Here is a 936-nt window from a genome sequence, read left to right as displayed (position 1 = left end):
TCATGTCCATGTGATAATTAGAACCTTCTCATTTGGCTTTGAACCATTCAATGTTATTGCTTCAATCATAGACTTCCCCAAATGTGTTACCCTCAATCTTGTCCCATTGCATAATCCAGAGGCTTCATCAATATTTCTCAACAACATAATAGGCACCCCAACTTTCAGTGTCAACTTGTGCATGGGCAAACCAAAGCTAGAAATGGTATTCAAGAACTTGGCTGTATAAAGGTCCTCAAATCCATTACTATCTTGTGATGATTTGCAAACTGAGTCGCTACTAAAATATTCAACAGAATCACCAGGAATCATAGAGCACATGAATGAATTCACCTGTTACCTGATTAACAACTTCAATTGTTGGGGATAGGATAGCCCTGTCATTAAAGTAATCATTGTTCGTCAAATTCTCCATCAAATCAGGATATGTAACAGATACAATGGCAGCTACTGGATCAGTGTAATTTTGCACCAACAAATCATGAGGTATTTCTACCTCGGTTGTGCCATCATGGGGCATGCCTATCTTTTCGTCCCCAATATCTAATAGCCATTGTGCATTTTTTTCAATCGATTGCCATCTTCGTTTGCTGATATTGCTGACAATCGCATATTCTGTGTCAACTTAAATATTTGCAACAGTCCCACAATAGGAAGAGCTAATACATGCATTAACAATGTCAGCTCGTGAACCTTTAGGAATAACAGGAAGGATTTGGTGAAAGTCACCACCCATCAAAACACACTTGCCCCCAAATGGAAAATTACAGTGTATAAGTCCCTCAATGTCCTATTAAATACTTCAATGCAATAGCGCTGAACCATTAGAGCTTCATCCCATATAATCAAAGTTGTGGATATGATTAAGTTCACTAACGATGAGTTTTACTTGATGCTGCATACAGACTCTTCATTAACCTGAATTGGAATAGAAAA

General features: G+C 37.9%; 1 protein-coding gene across 1 annotated transcript; it reads right to left on the bottom strand.

The window, feature by feature from the left end:
* On the bottom strand, nucleotides 1-520 carry LOC114720452 (uncharacterized). Its single transcript, XM_028906102.1, has 2 exons — nucleotides 334-520; nucleotides 1-221 (listed from the first exon to the last, which is right to left on the bottom strand). The coding sequence occupies exons 1-2, from the start codon at nucleotides 518-520 to the stop codon at nucleotides 1-3; spliced, it is 408 nt and encodes a 135-aa protein (XP_028761935.1).
* Nucleotides 521-936: the final 416 nt, after the last annotated feature.

The sequence above is a fragment of the Neltuma alba genome, unplaced genomic scaffold, assembly GCF_004799145.2.
Source record: "Neltuma alba isolate B1F8T4 unplaced genomic scaffold, ASM479914v2 tig00002220_pilon, whole genome shotgun sequence".
In the NCBI taxonomy this organism is placed as follows: Eukaryota; Viridiplantae; Streptophyta; class Magnoliopsida; order Fabales; family Fabaceae; genus Neltuma; species Neltuma alba.
The sequence above is the reverse complement of the archived record's forward strand: the minus strand, read 5'-3'. Positions and strand labels throughout refer to the sequence as shown.